This window comes from Erythrolamprus reginae, chromosome 6, assembly GCF_031021105.1.
Source record: "Erythrolamprus reginae isolate rEryReg1 chromosome 6, rEryReg1.hap1, whole genome shotgun sequence".
Taxonomy (NCBI): domain Eukaryota; kingdom Metazoa; phylum Chordata; class Lepidosauria; order Squamata; family Dipsadidae; genus Erythrolamprus; species Erythrolamprus reginae.
The window spans coordinates 93,331,989-93,356,010 of NC_091955.1; the positions used below are offsets into that span (position 1 = coordinate 93,331,989).

Here is a 24,022-nt window from a genome sequence, read left to right on the forward strand (position 1 = left end):
CTTGTGATACTGTCCATAGCCAAAAATGGTGTATTTACTTCCGCATCTCTACTTCGCGGAAATTCGACTTTCGCAGGCGGTCTTGGAACGCATCCCCGGCGGAAATCGAGGGAACACTGTACTGGTATACATGCACACATACATATACATACTGTATGTGTGTGTGTGTATTTTGTGTGATTTTTTTGTTGAGTAAGAGTGGGCTACCTGATGAGGGCAAATAAGCCCGAAATAGATCTATAGTAGTCTCCCTTCTTTTTCATTCTCTCTCTCTCTCTCTCTCTCTCTCTCTATCTCTCTCTCTCTCTCTCTCTCCATACATACATACATACATACATACATACGATATATACATATATCCTTATCGCCCTATCAATCTCCGTTCCACCCTCTCTCGTCCTTCTATCGTACCTATCTACCATATCTATCTACCATCCATCCATCTATCCTTCTATCTATCCTTCTATCCATCTAGCTCACCATATTCTCCAAGATCGTCTCTCTTCTTTGGGCTCCTTAAATCGTTTGACTGTGAAAAGTAAAATAAATAAATAAATTGAAAATACGATAAATGGAAAAATGTATTTAGCAATAATCTTCCCTGGTTGAGCCTTAAATATGTCACATTCGGCGTGTTCATAGGCCTTCCAGAGACCCAGAAATCAGGATACGACATGAATAATCTCCACTCGCCTGCCCAGCCAGCAGTTTGAAAGCAGGGAAATGTGAGTAGATAAATAGGTACCCAGTGAAGGGCTGCAAAAATGTTTAACACCACACTGTGTGCGTGGCTTATTTTGTGGGTGTGGCTTGCCGACCATGTCAGCAGGTTAAATTTTGGGGGTTTTCCTGCTTAAAATGCAAACAGAAAGATGCTAATTCTCGTGTCCAAGTCATAGAATTTCTGGGCCTCTCTGGTAAGTCACTATGTGACCGCTATGCTGGCTGGTGGGAGGGAAGGATGGAGGGATGGAGGGATGGAGGGATGCAAGGATGGGTAGAGGAAGGATTCTGGGAGTTGAAATCCACAAGTCTTAAAGTTGCCAAGTTTGTAGGTCTTTGATCTACATTTATCTACATATCCATCCATCGACCCATCGATCCATCCCTCCCTCCCTCCATCCTTCCATCCTTCCATCCCTCCCTCCCTCCATCCTTTCATCCATCCATGAATCGGTGTACAAAATTTAAGGCTTCTATGTATTGTTGTATTGAAAGTTTTAAGAGATCAAATGTGGCTTTTCAGTGGGCAAGACAGCCCAGGGTGCCTGTTTCTCAGGCCCGTCCGTAGTGAAAAACAACAAAAGCCGCAAACTTTTTTCCCGCTTCCTCGGTGCGTCAAAGGCCTAGCAGGCCTCCCTTGTCCTATTTGGCATCTCGGCTCGGCAACAACGCAAGGCTGCGCTGGGTTTTCTGTGGGGCAGCTGCTCTGGCGTCTTTCCCCATTGTTTCACACCCACTTGGCCATCTGGAGAAGCCGAGCTGAATGGGAGACGGGAGGAGGGGAATGAGGTCCCTGGGGCTGGGTGGAAGAAGCCCTGCAGCCTCCTTCATGTCTGGAACTATTTGTCTGTCTGTCTGTCTGTCTGTCTGTCTGTCTGCCGATCTATCTATCTATCTATCTATCTATCTATCTATCTATCTATCATCTTTCTATCTATATTTCTATATCTTTATCTATCTATCTATCTATCTATCACCTTTCTATCTATATTTCTATATCTCTATCTATCTATCTATCTATCTATCTATCTACCTACCTACCTACCTACCTACCTATCAATCAATCATCTATCATCTATCTATCTATCTATCTATCTATCATCTAGCTATCTATCTATCTAATTATATATATACATAATCTATCTATCTATCTATCTATCTATCTATCTATCTATCTATCTATCTATCTATCATCTATCTACTATCTATCTATCTATCATCTATCTATCTATCTATCTATCATCTATCTATCTATCTATCTATCATCTATCTATCTATCTATCTATCATCTATCTATCATCTATCTATCCATCTATCTATCATCTATCTATCTATCTATCTATCTATCTATCTATCATCTATCTATCTATCTATCTATCATCTATCTATCTATCTATCTATCTATCTATCTATCTATCTATCTATCATCTATCTATCTATCTATCTATCATCTATCTATCTATCTATCTATGTATCATCTATCTATCTATCATCTATCTATCTATCTATCTATCTATCTATCTATCTATCTATCTATCTATCTATCCTTCTATGCTGCCCGATTTTCTTGGATCTATCAAAGAAGCAAGCCCAAAATGTATCTTTTTCTTTTATGTACACTGAGAGCCTATGCACCAAAGACAAATTCCTTGTGTGTCCAATCACACTTGGCCAATAAAGAATTCTTTTTCTTCTAGAATTCTTTATTGGCCAAGTGTGATTGGACACACAAGGAATTTGTCTTTGGTGCATAGGCTCTCAGTGTACATAAAAGAAAAGACACATTTGTCAAGAATTATCAGGTACAACACTTAATGATTATCATGGGGGTCAAATACGCAATGAAGAAACAATCAATATTAATAAAAATCTTAGGATACAAGCAATAAGTTACAGTCATACATTCATAAGTGGGAGGAAAAGGATGATAGGAATGATGAGAAAAAGGTAGTAGAATAGAAGTGCAGATTTAGTAAAAAGTCTGACAGTGTTGAGGGAATTATTTGTTTAGTGGAGTGATGGCGTTCGGGAAAAAACTGTTCTTGTGTGTAGTTGTCTTGGTGTGCCGTGCTCTGAAGTGACGTTTTGAGGTTAGGAGTTGAAACAGTTTGTGTCCAGGATATAAATTTTACTATTTTGCCTACTATGTTCCACCTGAAACACACTTAATTACCCATCATTTCTGTACACAAAATGCCCATTTGGTGTCACTCTGTTCAAGTTCAATACGCCAGCACACAACAGATATAAACTCAAAGTAAACTGCTCCTTCCTGTCGATGACAGGAACAGAAGAAAGAAAGAAAGAAAGAAAGAAAGAAAGAAAGAAAGAAAGAAAGAAAGAACGGCAAAGTCAAAGGAAAGGAAGAAGAAAAGGAGCAAAGAGAAAGAGAGACACAAGAAGAAGCAAGAAAGAAAAAGAAAGGGAAAAAGAGAGAGTGAAAAAGGAAAGGGAAGCCAACTCACGCATCAGCGTGCTGAAGGCGACCAGGGCCAGCAGCGCCTGCACAAAGACCCCGAAGCGGTCGAGCAGAGCCCCGGGGCCGCAGCCTTGCGGGCGGATCCTGACGCGCGTCAAGTTGGGCGCCGGGAGGTCGTCGGAAAGTAGCGCCATCCCGAAGGACCGAAGACGAGCTCGCAGCAGCAACAGCAGTCGCCGCAACGGTCAGACGCAGCTGCGGGCTGGAGACTCGCTGACCCGGGGAGGGGCTAAGGACGCTACCCGGGTGGGGGAGGGGGCGGGTCGGAGGGAGGGGACCCCGCCCGCGGGGCGGGGGAAGAGTTGGGGCTTGTAGGGTTGCGGGGTTGGGGGGGGGGCGGTCCCTCTCCATCGAATCCCCGGTCTGGGGGCGCCCAGAGGGTTAGGGTTACAATAAAGCTGGAGGGGACCTTGGAGGTCATCTAGTCCAGCTCCCTGCTCAAGCAAGACCTCAAACCTGGCGACTTTAAGGCTGGTGGACTTCAACTCCCAGAATTCTCAAGCCAGCTATGGTGGCTTGAAAGTTCTGGGAGTTAAACTCCACAAATCTTAAATTTGCCAAGTTGAAGACCTCTACCCTATACCAAGGGTCCCCAAACTTGGTGACTTTAAGACTTGTGGACTTCAACTCCCAGAATTCCTGAGCTGGTATGATTAGCTCGGGAATCCTGGGAGTTGAAGTCCACAAGTCAAAGAAGAGGCAATTTTGGCTACCCCTGCCTAGACCAGAGGTAGGTAAAATTGGCTCTTCTATGACTTGTGGACTTCAACTCCCATAATTCTTGAGCCAATCATGCTAGCTCAGGAATTCTGGGAGTTAAAGTCCACAAGTCTTAAAGTCGCCAACACGTCTTAAATCATGCTGGCTGAGGAATTCTGGGAGTTGAAGTCCATATGTCTTAAATCATGCTGGCTGGGAGAGTCTGGGAGTCGAAGTCCACACATCTTAAAGAGGCTATTTGAAAAACACCCATCTAGGCATTAAGGAATTATCAACTTCATCTTTTAAATTGTCCCCTCTAGCCATTTTCAGCATCTCTCTCTATGCTATCTTTCACCTTCAGGGGTCTTAGTTCTTACTCTGGAATGATGTAACCAGTTTTATGACTTATTTGTCTTCTGATGGCATCTCCATACTTTCTGTCTAGCTAGCAAAGCACTTAAGGGAAATTTTAATTTATAATAAGAATGTACAATGTAAACGACATGACCCAGAGGACCAGGAAGAGGAGCCGAAGGGCTAAATTATGCGCAAACATGCTTCCAATAACCGAGAGGTTTGTAATGCATGTTTAAACAGAACATTATCTTAACTTAATATTCTGAGGGGCGTTTAGCTGAAAAGCTAGATTTAGGCTTTACAAGGTGTCCAGCAAACCTGGAAAACAGGGAAATCGGGGAATTATCAGGGAAATCGGCAGTTTGGGAATACAGTATATTATATTACAGTATATTATATTACAGTATATCATATTATATTACTGTATATTATATTATATTATATTATATTTTTATATGTCGTCACTCCCAAAGGACTCTGGGCAGCTAACAATCGGAGTAAATACAACAATAAAAACAGTTAAAATCTAATAATAAAAATTAATAATAACAATAATATAAAAAACATACATACTTACAATCAACCTAATTCCAGGCCTGCCGAAAAAGCCAGGTCCTAATGGCTTTCTGGAAGACTGGCAGGATGGAGATAATGCGGATCCCTGGAGGCAGTTGGTTCCAAAGGGTTGGAGCCACCACAGAGAAAGCTCTTCCCCGAGGTCCCGCCAGCTGACATTGCTTGGCAGACGGGACCTGGAGAAATCCAATTCTGTGGGCCTTTACTGGCCACAGCAAGGTATTAGGGAATTATCAGGGGATTCGTGAAAAAAACAGGAATAAATCAGGGGGGGAAAACTGTATTAAAATGTTTAAAAGTCAGGGGGAAATAATTTTTTAAAAACCCAATGGATTGCGCTGCCTGGCAGAGTCAAGCAAAAATGAGCATAACTGTGGCAACAACTTGCTTCCTCAGCTACCAATATTTCTCTGCTATTAACAAAAATTCTATGCTGTTAACAAAAAATCATTAAAAACACAAGATAGCTTAGTATCATTATTATCATCATCATCCTCTTTTAATGACCCCATAATCCCTTTGCAGGGTGGAGTCTGGACAACTGAATGTGTCAAACGGGTGCAGAAGTGGGTGAGAAATGAATCTATAGAAGGCCTGATGTTGATGGGAACTTGGGAGGGATGATTTTAACAAGGGAACAGATGCATTCTTTCAAGTGGTTCAAGGTCATCCTGGGCCCACCCACCTGGGCGGAAGCGGAAGGAGGACTGGCCACACTGGCACAATCTGAGTGGGCAGCGTGACAAGTTTGTTGGTGGGGGAGACAAGGAATGTGAACTTTCAAGTGGGGGGGGGAACTCAGATTCGGCTTTCCCAGTGTAGGTGCCAGGACGGCTCTGGAAATAAATTGGAACTTTGAGGAGTTGTTCGACTTGGACTCTGATTTCGTTTGGATGCTACCTGGAACCTTAATAGAATGGAGCTGGCCAGATACCCTTCCTTTTGCCAATGGGGACTTTTGTTCAGCAGCTATAGCAGTGATGGTGAGCCTGTTAGCATTCTACACCAGGAATTCTATTCTATTCCGTTCCGTTCCATTCCATTCTATTCTATTCTATTCTGTATTTCTATTCCATTCCATTCCATTCCATTCCATTCCATATTTTCTATTCTGTTCTGTTCTATTCTATTCTATTCCATTCTGTATTTCTATTCCATTCTATTCTATTCTATTCTATTCCATATTTTCTATTCTGTTCTATTCTATTCTATTCCATTCCATTCATTCTATTCTTTCTATTCTTTCTATTCTATTCCATTCCATATTTTCTGTTCTGTTCTGTTCTATTCTATTCTATTCTATTCTATTCTGTATTTCTATTCCATTCTATTCTATTCTATTCCATTCCATTCCATATTTTCTATTCTGTTCTATTCTATTCTATTCCATTCCATTTATTCTATTCTTTCTATTCTATTCCATTCCATTCATTCTATTCTTTCTATTCTATTCCATTCCATTCCATTCCATATTTTCTGTTCTGTTCTATTCTATTCTATTCCATTCTGTATTTCTACTCTATTCTATTCTATTCTATTCTGTATTTCTATTCCATTCTATTCTATTCTATTCCATTCCGTTCCATTCCATATTTTCTACTCTATTCTGTTCTATTCTATTCTATTCTATTCCATTCCATTCCATTCCATTTATTCTATTCTTTCTATTCTTTCTATTCTTTCTATTCCATTCCATTCCATTCCATTTCATTCCAGCGGTGTATAAATCTAAGCGCTATTGCCAAGGAGGGCATCCGAACCCGCTTAGAACCGGGTCGATTCCCCCATCGCCGAGGTGTGCCCGCGCTACCTTTTTCTCAGGTGCGCGCTCACTTCTTAGCCACCCACTCGCCAGAACTCCACGGGAGATCGGGGCAAAGCGTGGATCTCCCGCCGCCCCCCCCCCCCCAAAAAAAAATTGTTTGAAATCCCGCTTTCTTAACGCCCACGCGTGGCGCGGAATCCTCTCCCGCCGGCTGGGCGCATTCCAACTGGGGTGGGTGGGAAGGTTTCCCTTTTTGGGCGCAAAGCAACGGGCTGCCCAAGGAGGCACGCGCGCTCCCCTTCACTCTCACTCTCTCACTCTTACTCTCATTCTCACATACAGCCACGCGGGGAGTCCATCAGACAGTCCCCCCAGCCGAGGCAGGCACACACATGCGCAGTGCGCGGATGCCATGTTGGAAGGAGGGTGTCGAGAAGTGGAAGAGGAGGGGAGGCGAGCGCGCGCAAGGGGGGTTCTCCGGTTTTTCTGGGGTTCCCTCGCCGCCGGAGGGCAAGAAAGCGAGAATCGCCAACTTCGCGCAGGTAAAGTCAAAGGCTGGCCGCAGAGGGAAAGCCGAGGCCACGACGCAGGACGCGAGATCTCGGGATCTTCCCTCTCCCTCCTTCTCTCTCTTTTTTCCCCCCGCGATCTCCTTTTTTTTTTTTTTCTTTTTGGCACGGGTTTATGAATAGCGGGAAGGGGCGATCCGGAGCGGCTCTCCTCGAAGGGGGCTTTCGGGGGTCCGCCTGCCTTTCCTGCAGGAGGTTTCCACCCACCCACTCCCGTGGGGTTCGGGGTTCCCCTAGAAAAGCGAGGCTGAATCCGCCTCGCCGGACGCGCAAGCAGCCCGTTTTGCGCAGGAGAACCGCGGGCGCCCCTTTGGTTCCTCCGCCCCCCACTCCCCGCCTGTCTTCAGGGTGGGTGGAGAGTTAGACCCGATCCGGAGCTGGCGCGCCCAAATCCACGCCTTCAGATCCCGATTTTGGAGACTGTGCGGTGACCTCGCGCGGATTTGGCTAGCCAAAGGAAGGGGGAAGGAGACATTAATAATGATGATGATGATGATGATGATGATGATGATTGATGATGATAATAATAATAATAATAATTTATTAGGTTTCTTTGCCGCCCCTCTGCGGCTCACAACAACAACAGTAACAATATGACAAATCTAATATTTAAAAAATATCTAAAACCCATCATTAAAACCATACAACACAAGCATACCATACCTAGATTATATAAGTCTGGGGGCGGGGGTATCTCAATCCCCCCATGCCTGGCGATACAGGTGGGTCTTACGCAATTTATGAAAGACAAGGAGGGTGGGGGTAGTTCTAATCTCCGGGGGAGTTGATTCCAGAGGGCGGGGCCGCCACAGAGAAGGCTCTTCCCCTGGGGCCCGACCTAATCGGCCGCTGGGATTCCTGCGGCAGAAGGCGGTCCTGGAGGTATTCTGGTCCGATGCCATGTAGGGTTACAAACCTATAAAGGAGCGGGGTGGGTGGGGTTGGGAGTCCGCAGCCCCTCCCTAAAGGGAAGACAGTATTGGATCGCTTCTGGCCTGCCGCGCATCTCTGGCGTCTTTTTTTTTTTTTTGGCGCAAAAACGACCGGGGATGCGTTGAAGGTGCGCTTCGGTGGTCTCTTCTGAAGTGACGGGTGGGGTGGGGGCTTTCCCTCCCCCAGACAGACCCACCTTCTTTCCATCCTAAGATAAAATACAGGACATAGTATAAGGGCAGACTAGATGGACCAGGAGGTCTTTTTCTCCGGTCAGTCTTCTATGTTTCTGTTTCTCTAGCGTCGTGTAAACGCGACGCCTACACGTGCACAAACGCATTCAGTTCAATTTCTGCTGGGCCCGCAAGAGCGAGGATCGGGACCGTATGGCGGGAAGTCGCAAGTTGCGATCCTAAAGCGCTTGGAAGCTTCGCCACGCTTTATTTTTTTCTTCAGGGGCGGATCCGATTGATTTGCATACCGGGACTTGTTCCAACGTTCTGGTGCCAATGGGCGTAACCGCGCTTTAGCGAAAGAGGCAAGTTACTCGGCCGTGTTACTCGCGAGTTACTGCTCCCCCTCGTTGTTTTACGTAGAAGCAGCAGGGACGAGTTCACACGACCCGCAAGGGCTAGAGTGACTCGGAGCAAGTTGGGAAGAACTCAAGTTTTTGCATTAGGCTGTGATGCCCATTAAGACCAATTTATTCTTAGGAACGCAAGAATGTGCCTTTTGGTTCAAAGGCGGGTTTAGACGTCTCGTGTGAACAGCTGAATCGGGACAGGGTGGAATCTTTACTGCCGCCTTTTCTGTTTCGAGCATGATCTCTAATGCAGATTTCAACATTTCAGTAGTCTGTGCGCCTCTTCCTTTCCCGTGCTTATCCCAAATACTCGACACGCATCGTCGTGCCAGCGCTGTGACTCGGAACCGTATTCACACGACGCCCGCTAAACGCTTGGGTTTGGCCGGGTGTCTCAACTCAAGCAATTGCCTTCATTCAGATGCATATAAAGTCGTGTGAATCCAGGCGAGATCTCATTGCTTCACAGGATTTGGGGTGGGTTAATAAATAAATCAAACGGACCAATTTTGGGCCCCTCCAATTGGGAATAAGTACCCCTTCGATTGGGAGTTGACTTTCATGTAAATCCAGGTTGTAGGAGAATCCAGCGCCGGAATGGAATGGAATAGAATAGAATAGAATAGAATATGAATCTTTATTGGGAATGGAATGGAATAGAGTGGAATAGAATAGAATATGAATCTTTATTGGGAATGGAATGGAATACAGTGGATTAGAATAGAATAAAATAGAATAGAATTAGAATAGAATATGAATCTTAATTGGGAATGGAATGGAATAGAATGGATTAGAATAGAATGGAATGGAATAGAATGGAATGGAATAGAGTAGAGTAGAATATGAATCTTTATTGGGAATGGAAGGGAATAGAATAGAATAGAATGGATTGGAATAGAATAGAACAGAACAGAACAGAATAACAGAATTGGAAGGGGCTATTCTATTCTATTCTATTCTATTCTAATCCATTATATTCTTTAACGTTGGTTCTTGGGAACGCTAGAACTGCAAATGAGGCCGAGCCCGACGATCCAAAGGTTACGGGACCGTTTTTTATTCTTTCCATTTCTGGGAAACGTGTTTGAAAGGGGGTGGGGGGTTGGGCGTCCGGGCCTCCTGTGCGCATCCGTAAAAATTGCGGGGGGAAACGCGCGGGGATCGCGTGGAGGAAAAGAGATCGCTGGCTGCCGACCGAGGGGATGACTAGCTGTGTTCACACAACCCGCATAACCCGCAAGATCCACGCGTCTTCTCACTCTGCCCAATAAACCGCGCTGAGCAGGCTTGGGAAAGAAAGAAAGAAAGCCGCTCCAGTCCCGCAATAAAGCAAGCCGGCCCGTTCCCGCAGGCGTAGGAAGACTTCTCGTTGCGTTGCGCCCTTTAAGGTTGACAAACAAGGATTGGTGGCTTTTTAACAAATAAATCGGGGCGATTTATTCCAGACGCGCGCGAGCGGGCGGGCGCGGCGTGGATTTGGTGGCGCGATTCCGCGTCTGCAGCCGACCGGGGTTTCCTACGGGAAGGCCGCGTTGGCTTCCAGGTTCTCCGAGCGCGTCGGAATGCAGGGTTCCACCCAGGCTCGTCTTGGAGAGGCAGCTTCGGCTTCTCCGGGTTGGGTCTCCGAGGGGAGGAGCAAGACGGGCTTGACCAGGGACGGGAAAGGGGCCGGAGGAGCCAGCGGAGGTTTGGATTGCGCTCGTCCCCGCCGGCGCTTCTCTTCTCTCTTTCGCTCCCTCCCTCTCTCTCTCTCTCTCTCTTTTCTTTCTCTTTTTTCTCTCTCTTTCTCCCCACGCACTCTGTTTCCCTCTTTCTCTTTTCTCTTTTTCTCCTCTTTTTTCTTTCTCTCTTCTCTCTCTCTTTCTCTCTCTTTCTCTCCCTCTTTGTCTCTCTCTCTCCCTCCCTCCCTATCTTTTTCTGCTTTGCTCTCTTTCTCTTTCTTTCTTTCTTTCTTTCTTTCTATATCTCTCTCTTTTCTTCCTCTTTTTTCTCTCTCCCCCCTCTCTGTTTCCCTCTTTCCCTTTTCTCTTTCTCTACTCTATTTTCTCTCTCTCTCTCTTTTTCTTTCTCTCTCTTTTCTCTTTCTATCTCTCTCTCCCTCTATTTCTCTTTTTTCTTTCTATCTTTTTCTTTGTCTCTCTTTTCTCTCTTTCTTTCTCTCTCTTTTTTTCTTTCTAGCCCTCTTTCTCTCCCTCTCCTCTCTCTCTTTTCTTTCTTTCTCTCTCTCTCTCTCTCTCTTTGTCTCTCTTTTTCTCTTTCTCTTCTCTCTCTCTCTTTCTTTCTCTTTTTGTCTCTCTCTCTCTTTCTCTCTTTTTCTTTTTCTTTCTTTTTCCTTCTCTCTCTCTCTCTCCCCCCCTCTCTGTCTGTGTGTGTGTGAGAGAGAGAAGTGTCTGTGTGTGTCTCTCTGTGTGTGGTCCAAATGTGGAGTGGGAATCTTTCTCAGATTACAGATCATTTAGAAAAATTAGCCAGAAAGTATTGGAGACATGTGCTAAGGGTGTGTGTGTTTGTGTATGTGTGTGTGGACACTAGGCATTCACAATGTGCCAATCTACAGTAGTGGCCAAAATTGTGGAAATCTTTTGGGGAGAGTGTATTTTTTAGAAACATAGAAGATTGAAGGCAGAAAAAGACCTCATGTTCCATCTAGTCTGCCCTTATACTATTTCCTGTATTTTATCTTAGGATGGATCTATGTTTATCCCAGGCATGTTTAAATTCAGTGACTGTGGATTTACCAACCACATCTGATGGAAGTTTGTTCCAAGCATCTACTCCTCTTTCAGTAAAACAATATTTTCTCATGTTGCTTCTGAACTTTCCCCCAACTAACCTCAGATTGTGTCCCCTTGTTCCTGGGTTCACTTTAAGTGTTTTTCTTCCCTCCTGAACCTTATTTAACTCTTTAACTTATTTAAATGTTTCGATCATGTCCCCCCTTTCCCTTCTGTCCTCCAGATTATACACTGAGGAGGGATGATTGATTATTAAATATGGATTGACTATGGAATATTGGTAAAAGATATATTTACTTATTGTTTAATATTAGGATGTATGATTCGTAAAATTGGATTAGAATTTTAGAACTATAGAATTACATAGGTAAAATTAATGGAAGAAATATATGATAAGCCAGTTGTTTATGATATGTACTGTATCATTTTATGAGTTTGCATTATGAATTTAAAATATACTTGGAAATGTAGAAGATTGATGAAAGCTAATAATAGTAAATGCTAAGTGACTGAAAATTAATTGAGCTTTGAAATATTGAATGAAATTATAGAAAAGTATAATTTATGGAAATATGTGCAGTGTGCATAGGGATTTTTTCATAGTTTCTTTTTATAGTCCGGCCCTTCGGACAGTGAACTGGCCCCCTGTGTAAAAAGTTTGGGAACCCCTGCTATACAGATTGAGTCCGTTAAGTCTTTCCTGATAAGATTTATGCTTAAGACCTTCCACCATTTTTGTAGCCCGTTTTGATGACTAATAATACCACTTAACTACTTACTTATTTGATTTTTATGCCGCCCAACTCCCTAGGAGCTCTGGGTGGCTTACAACCAAAACTATAACATCCGAATATTACTAAAGCCCTATAAAACAACTTTTAAAAATTAAACAGTGAGATCCATGCATACCATTTATGGCTGGAACTCACTGGTTACCCCCATAAGATCAACGCCCCCAGGCCTACCGGAAAAGCCAGGTGTTTACAGCTTTCCAGAAGGCCAGTAGGGTGGGGGGTAGTCTGGATCTCAGAAAGTAGCTGGTTCCAGAGAGCTGGGGCCACCACAGAGAAGGCCCTGCAACGCAGGTCTGCTAGCTGACATAGTTTAGCTGATGGGACTGAGAAAAGACCGACCCTGTGGGCACTTACCGGTTGTTGGGAGCTATGTGGTAGAAGGCGGTCTCGAAGATAGTCTGGCCCTAAGCCATGTAGGGCTTTAAAGGTCATGACCCCCACCTTGAATTGCATCCGGAGAAAGATTGGGAGCCAGTGCAGTCCACGGACGGTGTAATATGGATGTACCTAGGTAGCCCCAGAGGTAGCCCCAGGTAGAGCATATTGCAGTAGCCTAGCCATTAGGTGACCAGGGCCTGAGTGACTGTGAGAAGATGAAACTGGCTTCCTCCTTGACTTTGCTTATCAGAAAGTCGCAGGTGATCTTCGGACCCAGCAGTGGTCGTAAATATGAATCGATTGCCCAGCATCTGTATTTTGAACATGTGACCAAAAGTCGTAACTGTGAAAAAGGGTCATAAGTCACATTTTTCAATGCTGTTGTAACTTTGAACCAGTCGCTAAATCAAAGGCCTTCAAGCATGGTCACTTTAAGACTTGTGGACTTCAACTATGCTGGCTGGAGAATTCTGGGAGTTGAAGTCCACAAGTCTTAAAGTGGCCAATTTTGAAGGCCTCTGCACTAAATGAATTGTGGTAAGTCAAGAACTAATTGCAGACTCTTGGAATTCAAGTCTTACGTCTGTTAATAGAGAAGCTCTATACAGTGGTACCTCGAGATACGAGTTTAATTCGTTCCGGACCTGGGCTCTTAAGTCGAGCAGCTCTTATCTCGAACGACTTTTCCCCATAGGAATTAATGTAAATAATTTTAATTGGTTCCAGCCCTCAAAAAACTCACAAAGTTAGTCTAAATTATGCAGAAAGACATGTTTTTAATGAAGAAATGTACATGTACATATAAATGAATAATGAAGTTTCTTTCACTTAACTTGTAAACTTTCTTAAACTTTTAAATTTACATATGTTCAACTTCTCTGCCACCCAATCCTGTAGGACAGAGGTCCCCAACCCTTTTTGCACCAGGGACCGGCTTTAAGCGATCAAGAGAGGAATGGGTGAATGAATGGACGGAGGGTGGGAAGGAAGGAAGGAAAGAGGGAAGGGACAGGAACAGAGGAAGGAAGCAAGGAAACTTATGAAAGGGGAGAGTAAGAGAGGAATGAGTGAAGGGAGGGAGGGAGGGAAGAAGGTGGGAAGGAGAAAGAAAAGAAGAAATAGAGGAAGGGAAGGTAAAAGAGAGAAAGAAAAAGAGCAAGAAAGAAAGCAAGAAAGAAAGAAAGAAAGAAAGAAAGGGGGAAGGGACAGGAACAGAGGAAGGAAGCAAGGAAACTTATGAAAGGGGAGAGTAAGAGAGGAATGAGTGAAGGAAGGGAGGGAGGGAGGGAGGGAAGAAGGTGGGAAGGAGAAAGAAAAGAAGAAATAGAGGAAGGGAAGGTAAAAGAGAGAAAGAAAAAGAGCAAGAAAGAAAGCTGCAAGCACCCCCCCGAGCCCCCCAGGCCGGCTGCAACCTTTTAAAACACGCGCGCCGCTTCGCAGCTGTCTCCTGAAGCCGAACGCGGAAGTTAGCGTTTGGCTTCAGGAGACAGCTCCTTGGCGCTTGTATCTCGAATTTGGGCTTGTAAGTAGAACAAAAATATCTCTCCCCTCCCAGCTCTTATCTCGAGTTGCTCTTAAGTAGAGCAGCTCTTATGTCGGGGTTCCACTGCATTCTGTCCCCCCTTGATCCATTTGTGAACTATGTATCAGCAGCGCCTTGGACAGTTTGAGCTTCCTAAGTTGGCGCAGAAATAACATTCTGTGTTGTGCTTTTTTGATGACGTTTCTGATGTTAGGTGACCATTTTAGGTCTTGAGAACCTAGAAATTTGAAGGTCTCTACTGTTGATACTGTGCTGTCTAGTATTGTAAGAGGTGGTAGGATAGGAGGGTTTCTCCCAAAGGTCATAATTTCTATGGTTTTGAGTGCGTTCAGTTCCAGATTGTTCTGGTTGCACAAGGCTAGTTGTTCAACCTCCTGTCTGTATGTGGTTTAAGTGTTGTCTCAAATGAGACCGATCACTGTTGTGTCACGTAGTTATTAAACAAATCCAGCTTTATGTGACCTGGTGGATGGAATGCAGTGACAGTCATAAATACAAGAATTGGTTAGGGCATCCAATCCAAACCTCCCCAGCTTTTGGATTCCCAAAGGAAAGAGCAAAAGGATTTTACAATGAGAAAAGTTTCTTTTAAGTCTCTTGTTTTTATTTCTACAGGAATGTCATTCTCTGGGATGAAGAACAAACCGACTTTGGCCTGAGTGATGGAGAACGGGACATCTCTGGTCCTTAAGATGGACGATTCGCATCACCTCCTTTGGGAAAAACCTCCCATCCCAGCAGCTAACGGCAACAAAGGAGGCTTTCATTCAGGTGGTTTTGAAAATGTTTCCCTTTCAATGTTGCACTAGAGTGCCTTCCGTCCCCTGTCCTATTGCTCTCCTATATCTCCTACACCTTTCTTCTATTCCTATATCTCTTCTTCTATTCTTTCATTGATATGTTCTATTACTATACCTTCTTTTCTGTTATTTCTTAGATATATTTTACTATGAGTATCTCCTCTATAACCTTCATCATGTATTTTACTATGTGTATATAGATATATACCCACTAAAACCCTCATTGTGTATTGGACAAAATAAATAAATAAATAAAAATAAATCTGCCATGAGGCTGCCCTGGAAATTTATCCGGAAGCTTCAATTGATTTAAAATGTGGCAACCCACATGGTTTGGTGCAAGTCTTAAACATTCACATGTGTGTGTAAATTTCTGTGCAAATGTCTTGCAGCAGCTGTGTTTTGCCTCTGATTCAAGGTGCTTTTGTCACCTTTTAAGCCCTACGTGGCCTCATTCAGATATTGATCAAATTGAACGGGTCCAAAGAGAGGCTACAAAAATGGTGGAAGGTCTTAAGCATAAAACTTATCAGGAAAGACTTAACATTTAAATATGTTAAAGGGTTAAAGAAGGTTCCGGAGGGAAGTGCACTGGCTGCCGATCAGTTTCCGGTCACAATTCAAAGTGTTGGTCATGACCTATAAAGCCCTACATGGCTTCGGGACCCAGGGGAAGAGCCTTCTCTGTGGTGGCCCTGGCCCTCTGGAATCAACTCCCCCCAGAGATTAGAACTGCCCCCACTCTCCTTGCCTTTTGAAAGCTTCTGAAGACCCACCTATGTCGCCAGGCATGGGGAAATTAATATACCCCTAGCTACTATGGTTTTATGTATGGATTCTTAGGTTGTATGATTGTTTTTCCCTTTTATAATGAGGGTTTTAAATTGTTTTTTAATTAGATTTGTACACGTTGTATCGTTGTTGCGAGCTGCTCCGAGTCCTCGGAGAGGGGCTGCATACAAATCTAATAAATTATTATTAATTAATTATTATTATTAATAGGAAAGTGAACACAAGAACAAGGGGCACAATCTGAGGTTAGTTGGGGAAGATCAGAAGCAACGTGAGAAAATATTATTTGACTAAAAGAGTAGTAGATGCTTGGAAGAAACTTCCAGCAGACGTGGTTGGTCAATCCACAGTCACTGAATTTAAACATGGCTGGGATAAACAAAAAATACAGGAAATAGTATAAGGACAGACTAGATGGACCATGAGGTCTTTTTCTGCCGCCAATCTTCTCTTTTTCCATGTTTCAAAGTTCTTGGAAGGATGGCCTTTTCCCAGTTATTAAAAAATAATAATAATCTCACACTGTCTTTGAAAAAGGCACAGCGTGAAACTCCATCTCAATCTATTTATATATCCTTATCCGGTCGGAAATTGACAAAGTGGCCCAACAGTTCGCTTGAAATATGCCCTTTTTGACACTAACCTGTTTGCAAACGGCACTTGTTCCATTCCTAAAAATAATAAACGGCGCTAATGGGGATTTTTTATAGATGTATCTTTTAGCAATCCCGTCTGGGGAAGTTTTTGCTCCGGGCACTTTTCTCTCGACAACCTTTTTAAATCCTCCAGGGAGCCGCGATGATCAATGTTTTCCTTGAGTTGAATGGGAAGCATGGATTTTAAAAGCTTAGCAAAGCACATTGCTCAAAGCTGAGTTGATTTAGTTCTGTGTTTCCAAAGATGAAAATTAAACAGCCCAAACTTGAAGCTTTGGCTGTCTACAGTTGACCTCACTGCAGTGAAGGGCTGCAATTTCTTTTAATACCACACTGTGGGCGTGGCTTATTTTGTGGGTGTCGTTTGCCAGCCATGTGACCAGGTAGGAGTGGCTTGACGATCATGTGACCAGGGGTCATGTGACTGGGTTAAAGGTGGCCAACTTGACGTCACTCACGTTAAGAGTTTGGGTTAGGGTGCCTGGGCTCTCTTTGCCTGAAAGAGAAACAATTTCCCTATCTATTTACTATTACTGAAGATCCAAAATATACTATTTAATTCTATGTATATATGCCAAATGTGTACATACATATTACACACAGGCACACAAAAATATACATTATCTACAATATAAACTGAATATGTTCTTCTAAAATTATATACATTCAACCTCATTTACTGCGATAGAAAAAATATACCCAGAGCCCAGAAAGGAAAAAACAGGGGGGGAAAAATCAAAATTTTTCTACCAGTTCTGCGCGCCTGATCAAAAGTTTGCTACTGGTTCTTCTTTTTAAAAATTATTGTTGTTGTTGTTGTTGTTATTATTATTATTATTATTATTATTATTATGTCAATACAACACAGCAAACGAGATCATTATGCTGGATTTTGTATTTCATCACCAGTCGGGCACTTCCCAAGCACCTAGGACTGCATGATGTAGCGGCGAATTATGTATTATTATTATTATTATTATTATTATTATTATTATTATTATTATTATTAATTAGATTTGTATGCCGCCCCTCTCCGTAGACTCGATCCCAGTAAATTATTATTATTATTATTATTATTATTATTATTATTATTATTATTACTATTATTATTATTAATACTACTACTACTACTATTACTATTACTATGTTTTATTTATAATCATATATACACATAACACACAAAACAAAGACATTTAAAAACATTGGACATTTTTATAGCAAATCTGTATTACAATTTTTATTGTGCTCACACTCTATTACACAACTATTTTTACATATTTATTGTAAACCGTTTTTTAATACAATGATCTTATTTTATATATCTAATCCTATATCTATTTCCCTCTTAACTCATTTATCACCAAGAAATTACAAAGAAAGATTAGAGAAGTGGCAGGCGATAATATTTGCATGATGGGTGATTTTAAACGGAATAGTCAATGATGAAAAGTTTACTACCAGTTCTACGTACCTGACCGTACCCATAGGAGCCCATCACTGCCTCACCCCATTCCTAAGAGGGGCGTGCTTAAGCGCACCATTGTGCCTACCATCCCTGTCTCACTGTTGTCAGTCTGAAGCCATCGTTTTGAGTTGGACAGCAAATTCCTTCCAGAGATTCAAGGTCATCCTTTGTTCAGCACCAGCCAGAAGTACAAGGGAGGATTGTGGACATTGAGAGAATAGGAGTGGTCCAAGTGATGAACTTGTGGATATGGGGACAAGGGATGAACCTTAACCTGGGTAGAGAACTGTAGGAAAAGTTAGTACCAGGTTGACTACAGTTCATATCCAATAATGCTCTGTTAATAAATTGGAACTTGGAAGCTTGGAAACGACTCTGGGCAGCGTAAACACCATTCAAAGCCTTCAAACCATAAAATAACTATTTTTAAAAAATTATAATCCTCATTATTGTTTAAAGCAGATGAAAGCTCCAACCCTGAAGAGGCTGGCTTCAGTTGGGATGAATACCTGGAAGAGACAGAATCTACAGCAGCCCCACACTCCTTATTTAAGCATGTAAGCACATGGCCAGAACGGTAGGGTTTCTAGTCCTCATTGAGATTTTAAGAAATGTGATCCAGTGTCTGACAGGCAGCACGGTTCTGTTTATTTAAAAGAAATTTCTGTGGAATTCAGGATATCCGTGGGCTGCCTGAAATGGACTACAATTCCCATTATTTCTGATCATTGCCAGAACGGTAGGGTTTCTAGTCCTCATTGAGATTTTAAGAAACGCCATCCAGTGTCTGACAGGCAGCACAATTCTGTTTATTCAAAAAGAAATTTCTGTGAAATTCAGGATATCTGTGGGCTACCTGAAATGGACTACAGTTCCCATTATCTCTGATCATTGGCTACTGGCTACTGATATTTGAAATTGTAAAGTTTCTAGTCTTGGTTTAAATGGGCAGAAAATTGGAAGAGGAGCAGAGGAGCTCATTTAAGGACTTAGGGGGAAAAAACCTTAAATTAACTGGATAGAAGCCAATTTTTTTCTGAAACTGCTCAACTATGAAATTAAGGCAGAGAAAGATAAAGAGACACACATATTCAACTGAAGTCTGCAAATTAGTGAAAAACGCTTTGGGAGGTTTAGCTTGGGAATCTTTAGTTTGGTCAAAGAGACAGTTGAAAGGCATCTAGCAGGCGTCACGGGGAATTGATTGTGGCGGTGCTAAAACTCAAAACTCTCTAATAAAATAGAGCAATGTGTTTGAACAATAAAGAAGACCTTATTAATATAAAGAAAAATATTGTATTGGCAGTTCTGTGTTAGCAAAAACTTCAGAAGAGAAGGATTTAGGGGTAGTGATTTCTGACAGTCTCAAAATGGGTGAACAGTGCAGTCAGGAAAGCAAGTAGGATGCTTGGCTTTATAGCTAGAGGTATAACAAGCAGGAAGAGGGAGATTGTGATCCTGCTGTATAGAACGCTGTTGGGACCCCATTTGGAATACTGTGTTCCTTTCTGGAGACCTCACCTACAAAAAGATATGGATAAAATTGAACGAGTCCAAAGACGGGCTACAAGAATGGTGGAAGGTGTTAAACATAAAACGTATCAGGAAAGACTTCATGAACTCAGTCTGTATAGTCTGGAGGACAGAAGGGAAAGGAGAGACATGATCGAAATATTTAAATATGTTAAAGAGTTAAATAAGGTTCAGGAGGGAAGTGTTTTTAATAGGAAAGTGAACCCAAGAACAAGGGGGCACAATCTGAGATCAGTTGGGGGAAAGATCAGAAGCAACGTGAGAAAATATTATTTTACTGAAAGAGTAGTAGATGCTTGGAACAAACTTCCAGCAGACGTGGTTGGTAAATCCACAGTAACAGAATTTAAACATGCCTGGGTAAACATAGATCCATCCTAAGATAAAATACAGGAAATAGTATAAGGGCAGACTAGATGGACAATGAGGTCCTTTTCTGCTGTCAATCTTCTGTTTCTATGTTTCTAAGAATAATAATTAGAAGTGGAAAGAATATTATCATATAAAAGTAAAGAATGTTGTTGTTGTTGTTGTTGTTGTTATTATTATTATTATTATTATTATTATTATTATTATTATTTTCATGTAAAATGACCCAGACAATATACTTGAATACTTATGTATGTTAAAGAAAAAATGTATAAATAAAAATTTAAAGGAAGAAAAGTAAAAGAAATGTTGAACTCAATTGGGGTTGAAAGTCAAAGGTCCTCTTTATTGCTTCGCAATGTAGTTACTCAAATTTAATCCACGCTACAGATGGCTGACCTTTCTCCCCCCCCTTTTCTGCCTTCCAAAAATGACACTTACTCCTTGTGGTCTCCTTTCCCCAGGTGGAAATCAGCCTTCAGAGCAGCTTGCAGCCTGGTATGAAACTCGAGGTGGCCAACAAGCACAGCACGGACACCTACTGGGTGGCTACTACCATCGCCACCTGCGGCCAGCTGCTGCTGCTGCGTTACTGCGGCTACGAAGATGACCGCCGCGCTGACTTCTGGTGTGATGTGATGACCGCCGACCTTCACCCTGTGGGCTGGTGCACGCAGAACGGGAAAGTGTTGAGGCCCCCGGATGGTGAGTCTGAAGCGGTGTTGCGGGCAGGGGTGGACTACTGCCCAGACGGGGGGGGGGGGAACGCAGTGGAGTAGCAAAAATGGAGCTCCACCCCAGAGCACCCAATTTGCAATGAAAGTTGTTGGGGGAAAATGCAGGGCGTCCTGCATAAGCCACGCCCACAGTGTGGTAGTAAAAATTTCGGTAGCCCTTCACTGTTTGCGGGTCTCAAATGGTGTGATGGACCGCCTGAAGATAGGCAGCTCCAGTGGTGGGCTCCTACGGAAATGGTCAGGAACACAGTTCTGGTAACAAAATTTGGAGCTCCACCCCAGAGCACCCAATTTGCACTGAAAGATGTTGAAAGAAAATGATTTAGCTTTACTAGATAAATGGTCAAAGCAATGGAAACTGCAGTTTAATGTTTCCAAATGTAAAATAATGCACTTGGGGAAAAGGAATCCTCAATCTGAGTATTGCATTGGCAGTTCTGTGTTAGCAAAAACTTCACAACAAAAGGATTATGGGGCAGTGATTTCTGACATTCTCAAAATGGGTGAGCAGTGTGGTCGGGCGGTAGGAAAAGCAAGTAGGATGCTTAGCTGCATAGCTAGAGGTATAACAAGCAGGAAGAGGGAGATTGTGATCCCGCTGTATAGAGCGCTGGTGAGACCACATTTGGAGTACTGTGTTCAGTTCTGGAGACCTCACCTACAAAAAGATATTGACAAAATTGAACGGGTCCAAAGATGGGCTACAAGAATGGTGGAAGGTCTTAAGCATAAATCGTATCAGGAAAGACTTAATGAACTCAATCTGTATAGTCTGGAGGACAGAAGGAAAAGGGGGGACATGATCGAAACATTTAAATATGTCAAAGAGTTAAATAAGGTTCAGGAGGGAAGTGTTTTTAATAGGAAAGTGAACACAAGAACAAGGGGGCACAATCTGAAGTTAGTTGGGGGAAAGATCAAAAGCAACATGAGAAAATATTATTTTACTGAAGGAGTAGTAGATCCTTGGAACAAACTTCCGGCAGACGTGGTTGATAAATCCACAGTAACTGAATTTAAACCTGCCTGGGATAAACATATATCCATTGTAAGATAAAATACAGAAAATAGTATAAGGGCAGACTAGATGAATCATGAGGTCTTTTTCTGCTGCCAGTCTTTTGTGTTTCTATGTCCTTCAAGTAATCCCATCTTCCTCTTCTATTTTCAAGCCATCAAAGAGAAATATTTGGACTGGACGGAGTTCCTCATACGTGATTTGACAGGCTCAAGAACAGTGCCGGCAAATTTACTAGAAGGCGTAGGTATTGACTTACTTTCTGTTCTCAAGGGCTGCTGTGTTTATGGTGCTGTTTACTATGGGTTTCACCCCCAGCACAAAGCCAAGGACAGGAGACAGGTAGGCCTCAGCTTACAACAGTGTATAAAAGTGTGTATAAACTCATGCATGGGATAGAAAAGGTGGATAGAGAAATTCTTTTCTCTATCACACAATACTTGGATGAGGGGGCCCTCCCTAAAGCTCATAGGTAAGAAAGCGAGGACAAACCAAAGGAAATATTTCTTCACCCAGAGGGTTGTTGGTTTATGGAATTCACTTCCAGAAGAGGTTGTGACAGCTGTCAGCCTGGATAGCTTCAAGGCAGGATTAGACAGATTCATGGATGCCAAGTGTATTGGTGGTTATTGAAACGGATGTCCATGTGCCGCCTCTATGTTGGTTGAGCCAGGCAGGATTCCCTTGGGTCCCATTTATTTGGGGTCAAGGGAAAGGGAGGGTCTTGCCTTCTCTTTCTGCTCAAGATCCCCATGGACAATTGGTGGAACACTGTGGGACACAGAATGCTGGACTCGATGGGCTTTGGCCTGATTCAGCAAGGCTCTTCTTAGGTTCTCTCTGCCTTTCTCCTTCCTTCCTTCCTTCCTTCCTTCCTTCCTTCCTTCCTTCCTTCCTTCCTCTCTCTCTCTTTGAGTTGAGCCAGGCAGGATTCCTTTGAGTACCATTTGTTGGGGGTCAAGAGAAAGGGAGGGTCTTGCCTTCTCTTTCTGCTCAAGATCCCCATGGACAATTGGTGGGCCACTGTGTGACACAGAATGCTGGACTCGATGGGCTTTGGCCTGATTCAGCAGGGCTCTTCTTATGTTCTAACAGTTCGTTTTGGGACCGTTCAAAGTTACAACACTGCTGAAAAAAGTGACTGGCGACCATTTTTCAGACTTCACAGCCATGTCAACATCTCTACAGTCCTGTGATTCAAAATTCATATTTAGGGGGGTTGCAGTCTCCTGGGGTCACGTGATCCCCTTTTGCGACCTTCCCACCGGCAAATTCATGTTCCGTGAAGTTTAAAATCGGGCGTGTTGCTTCTGTCCAAACAGCCTCTGCGAGGGAAAAATGCTCTAGACCTCATTACCCTGGACTCCTTAATAGAGCTACAGGACGGCCAGAATCCCTTCCACTTCTGGATAGTGAGCGTGGTTGAGAATGTCGGCGGACGATTGTGCCTCCGCTATGCAGGATTGGAGGAAACGGACTCTTGTGACCAGTGGCTGTTCTACTTGGATTGGAGACTTCGACCAGTGGGCTGGTGTCAAGAGAATAAATACCAGCTGGAACCACCTGCAGGTAACAGAAATTACTATCTTTTTGCCTGTCATCTGTTCATCTGTCCATCCATCCATCCATCCACCCATGAAATCCATTCATCCATCCTTCCATCCATCCATCAATGAAGTCCTCCATCTCATCCATCCATCTATCCATGCATAAATCCATGCATCTATCAACGCATCAATCCATGCATAAATGCACCAACATGCATCCATAATCCCATCCATCCATATTACCTTAGTCTGGCCAGCTTCAGCACATAATTAAGATGCACTGGAGTATAAGACGCATCTTAGTTTTGTGGGAGGAAAATAGGGAAAAGAATCTGCTTATCAGTTATTCATCTGGTTAGCGTCCTTAGTCTGGTCAGTTTCAGCACATTATTTTATCCCCTGGTTAAGGACTTAATTTTTTTTTTATTCTGAGAGAGTAACAATGAAAGAGCTTGCAAGCCAGTAAGAGCTGGGAACATCATTAGCACCTGAAAAGAAACAGTCTGAGTAAGTAGAGCAATGGAGAAAATCCTGCAAAGACTTAGGGCTTGGAAAACACTCTTCTTTGCAGAGAGTAATAATGAAAGAACTTGCAAGCCTGTAAGAGTTGGGAACATCGTTACCACCTGTTTAGGGCTGGAAAGAAACTTACTCAGAGCAAGTTAGAGTAATGAAAAAAACACTGCAAAGACTTAGGCCTTGGAAAACATTCTTTGCAGAGAGTAACAGTGAAAGAGCCTGCAAGGTAAGAGCTTAGGAGATTGTTAGCAGCTTGTTAGGGCGGGGGGGGGGGAAGCTACATTCAGAGTATAAGATGCACCCAAATGATCAACCTCTTTTGGGGAGGAAAAAGGTGAATCTCATACTCCGAAAAATACAGAAATACCTGCAGTGAGTCACTTCCCAGCTGTGGCAAGGAAAGTCATAAAATGGGGCAAAACTCACTTAACAAGGGTCTCACTTAGCGA

General features: G+C 43.0%; 2 protein-coding genes across 5 annotated transcripts in view; one reads left to right on the top strand and one right to left on the bottom strand.

Annotated features, from left to right (window-relative positions):
• The window catches only part of LOC139169076 (store-operated calcium entry regulator STIMATE-like), a 31,141-nt gene extending 27,495 nt beyond the window's left edge, over window positions 1-3,646 (bottom strand). For 2 of the 3 annotated variants that reach the window (XM_070754882.1, XM_070754883.1), the window contains exons 1-2: window positions 3,189-3,413; window positions 481-529 (exon numbers count right to left, since the gene is read on the bottom strand). In XM_070754882.1, coding sequence (XP_070610983.1) covers window positions 481-529; window positions 3,189-3,336 — 197 coding nt within the window. In that variant the 5' untranslated portion in view covers window positions 3,337-3,413. Of the gene's footprint in view, window positions 1-480; window positions 530-3,188 lie in introns of all 3 variants that reach the window. The other variant, XM_070754881.1, reaches the window with a different exon arrangement.
• A 3,413-nt stretch (window positions 3,647-7,059) lies between these two features.
• The window catches only part of SFMBT2 (Scm like with four mbt domains 2), a 32,357-nt gene continuing 15,394 nt past the window's right edge, over window positions 7,060-24,022 (top strand). Inside the window, exons 1-6 of one of the 2 annotated variants that reach the window (XM_070754427.1) lie at window positions 7,060-7,144; window positions 14,753-14,908; window positions 18,310-18,407; window positions 20,217-20,457; window positions 21,662-21,750; window positions 22,830-23,076. In XM_070754427.1, the coding sequence (XP_070610528.1) occupies window positions 14,800-14,908; window positions 18,310-18,407; window positions 20,217-20,457; window positions 21,662-21,750; window positions 22,830-23,076 (784 nt within the window). In that variant the 5' untranslated portion in view covers window positions 7,060-7,144; window positions 14,753-14,799. The remainder of the gene's footprint in view (window positions 7,145-14,752; window positions 14,909-18,309; window positions 18,408-20,216; window positions 20,458-21,661; window positions 21,751-22,829; window positions 23,077-24,022) is intronic. The other variant, XM_070754429.1, reaches the window with a different exon arrangement.